This window comes from Protobothrops mucrosquamatus, unplaced genomic scaffold (assembly GCF_001527695.2).
Source record: "Protobothrops mucrosquamatus isolate PMUCROS unplaced genomic scaffold, P.Mucros_1.0 scaffold269, whole genome shotgun sequence".
NCBI lineage: Eukaryota > Metazoa > Chordata > Lepidosauria > Squamata > Viperidae > Protobothrops > Protobothrops mucrosquamatus.
This window is the reverse complement of record NW_015386614.1, coordinates 123,678-125,744: the sequence shown is the minus strand read 5'-3', so window position 1 is coordinate 125,744 and position 2,067 is coordinate 123,678. Positions and strand designations below refer to the sequence as shown.

At 37.6% G+C, this 2,067-nt stretch overlaps 1 protein-coding gene across 1 annotated transcript in view; it reads left to right on the top strand.

Annotated features, from left to right (window-relative positions):
* KIF18B (kinesin family member 18B) overlaps positions 1 to 2,067 on the top strand; it is a 26,231-nt gene that overhangs the window by 7,124 nt on the left and 17,040 nt on the right. The window contains exons 5-6 of the mRNA XM_015814638.1: positions 284 to 481; positions 1,389 to 1,565. Coding sequence (XP_015670124.1) covers positions 284 to 481; positions 1,389 to 1,565 — 375 coding nt within the window. The remainder of the gene's footprint in view (positions 1 to 283; positions 482 to 1,388; positions 1,566 to 2,067) is intronic.

Below are 2,067 nucleotides of genomic sequence, written 5' to 3'. Positions count from 1 at the left end.
AGGAGTTCTCGCCTACATCGTCCATATAGGACGACTCGGGAACTCAACTCCTACCCCGGGCAGCTCACCGATCCCCTTATGCCCAGGGGAAAGGTATCAAGCCGTTTGACAGCAGATGCTAGCTGTCAAACCGGCTTTTACGCAAAACAGGCGGGAGGCAGCAAACAGCTGCGACCAGCGAAATCGCCTGCCACCGGAACTCAGTCCAATTTTCTTGAGACTTGTCTGTTCTTTAGACAACCCAGTATCTGGTATCTATACCAAACTCTGCAATTTTTTGCAGATCTGTGTGAAGCAGCAAAATCTTGTGGCGGGCATAGATCAGGATCAGCTAGTGGCAAAGATGAGCCTGGTTGATTTGGCTGGCTCTGAACGTGCCTCTGCTGCCAATACCAAAGGAGAACGACTCCGTGAGGGTGCCAACATCAACCGATCCCTACTGGCTCTCATTAATGTTATTAATGGGCTGGCAGATGCCAAGGTAAATTATCTCTTACTCCTCAGCTACTGCTATTTTGTCTGACTACATTTAGAGTATAGGGATTTCTTTGCTCTGTATTTTTAATTCTAATTTTACACCTAATTATTCTCTGTCAAATCAGATCAAACCTTTATTATGGCCTTTAAGCCAGCTATAAGATGGAGAAGAATGGGATAATGAAATAGTGGAGCTCTGATCACAACATTACAGCCATTTTAACTTTTTAACTATGCCCTGGAATCACGTCTGACAGCGAGATACATTGAAAAAGCATCTCTGTTTGCCATATTTCCTCCATATATATATCCTTCCGATGTTTCCATTATTACATTATAAATGTGCAACAGCTATATTCTTTAAGGAATGCATATGATCCACTTTTATGAAACAATGTTACTAAACTAACATCTGTAATCCTTGATAGTTTCTTGTCCTATAAATCAATAAAGATAGGGCAAGAATCTTAAGCTTCAACTCTGGGAAGGATTTTTCTTTTCCAGAATGACAGATGATACTGTAATCCTATAATGGCATGGAAGAGCCAGTTTGATGTATTGATTAAGATGCTCCCCTAGAAATCAGAGTTCTAATTCTGGCTTAAACATGAAAGCTGGGTGGGTGACTCTGGGCCTATCACTCTTTCTCAGCCCAAAACTCACAGGATTGTTGTGAGGAAAATACAAAAAAGAAGGATTGTTTGTTCACCACCAATAATAAAGGCAGGATTAACTCTAATAAATAAATAGGGTTCTAAAATAAACAGCACTGTGCATATTTCAGATATACAATTCATTGTATTCATTGGCCTTAGACACAATAGGAATAGTAGTTGTAATGGCAGAAGAATTATATGAAAGAGTTGTTTCTTATAGAATCTAAATCCTCCATTAATTTTGTTGATCCATAGAGTAAAAAAGCCCACATTCCATATCGGGACAGCAAGCTAACGCACCTCCTAAAAGATTCTGTTGGTGGAAACTGTTGGACAATCATGATTGCAGCTATTAGCCCTTCCATACTTTCCTATGAGGACACATACAACACACTCAAGTATGCAAACCGGGCTAAAGAAATCAAACTTTTAGTAGGTACCAAAAATTGCATTTGTAGCTTAATAATTTGCTTGAAAATTATTTTTTTATTTTTGCCTCTGGATAAATCTCTTAGCCATGTTATTATGCCCTAAAGGTGTATCTACTTTGAGTTCTTGAAAACCTCAGAATAATATAAATCTTCAACTTATGGACCTCAGGAAATATTAGTTAATATTTCCCATAATTCTACAATTCTAGGTTTAAAAAAACCTTTAGGAATGTGTCTAAACATTTCCTCTCTGTAGCTCCCAGTACTGGTAGTCCTCGACTTATGACAGTTCATTTAGTGACCATTTATTTATTTATTTATTTATTTATTTATTTATAATTTAATTTATACCCCGCCCTTCTCCTCATGGGACTCAGGGCGGCTAACAGCCTCATAAAAACTACAATACAAATACAATAATTAAAAGCCGAATTAAAAAGAAATATTTAAACAGGCCGATCAATTAAAATTACCCTTAAAAATCCCCTGAAACTTTAAAATCA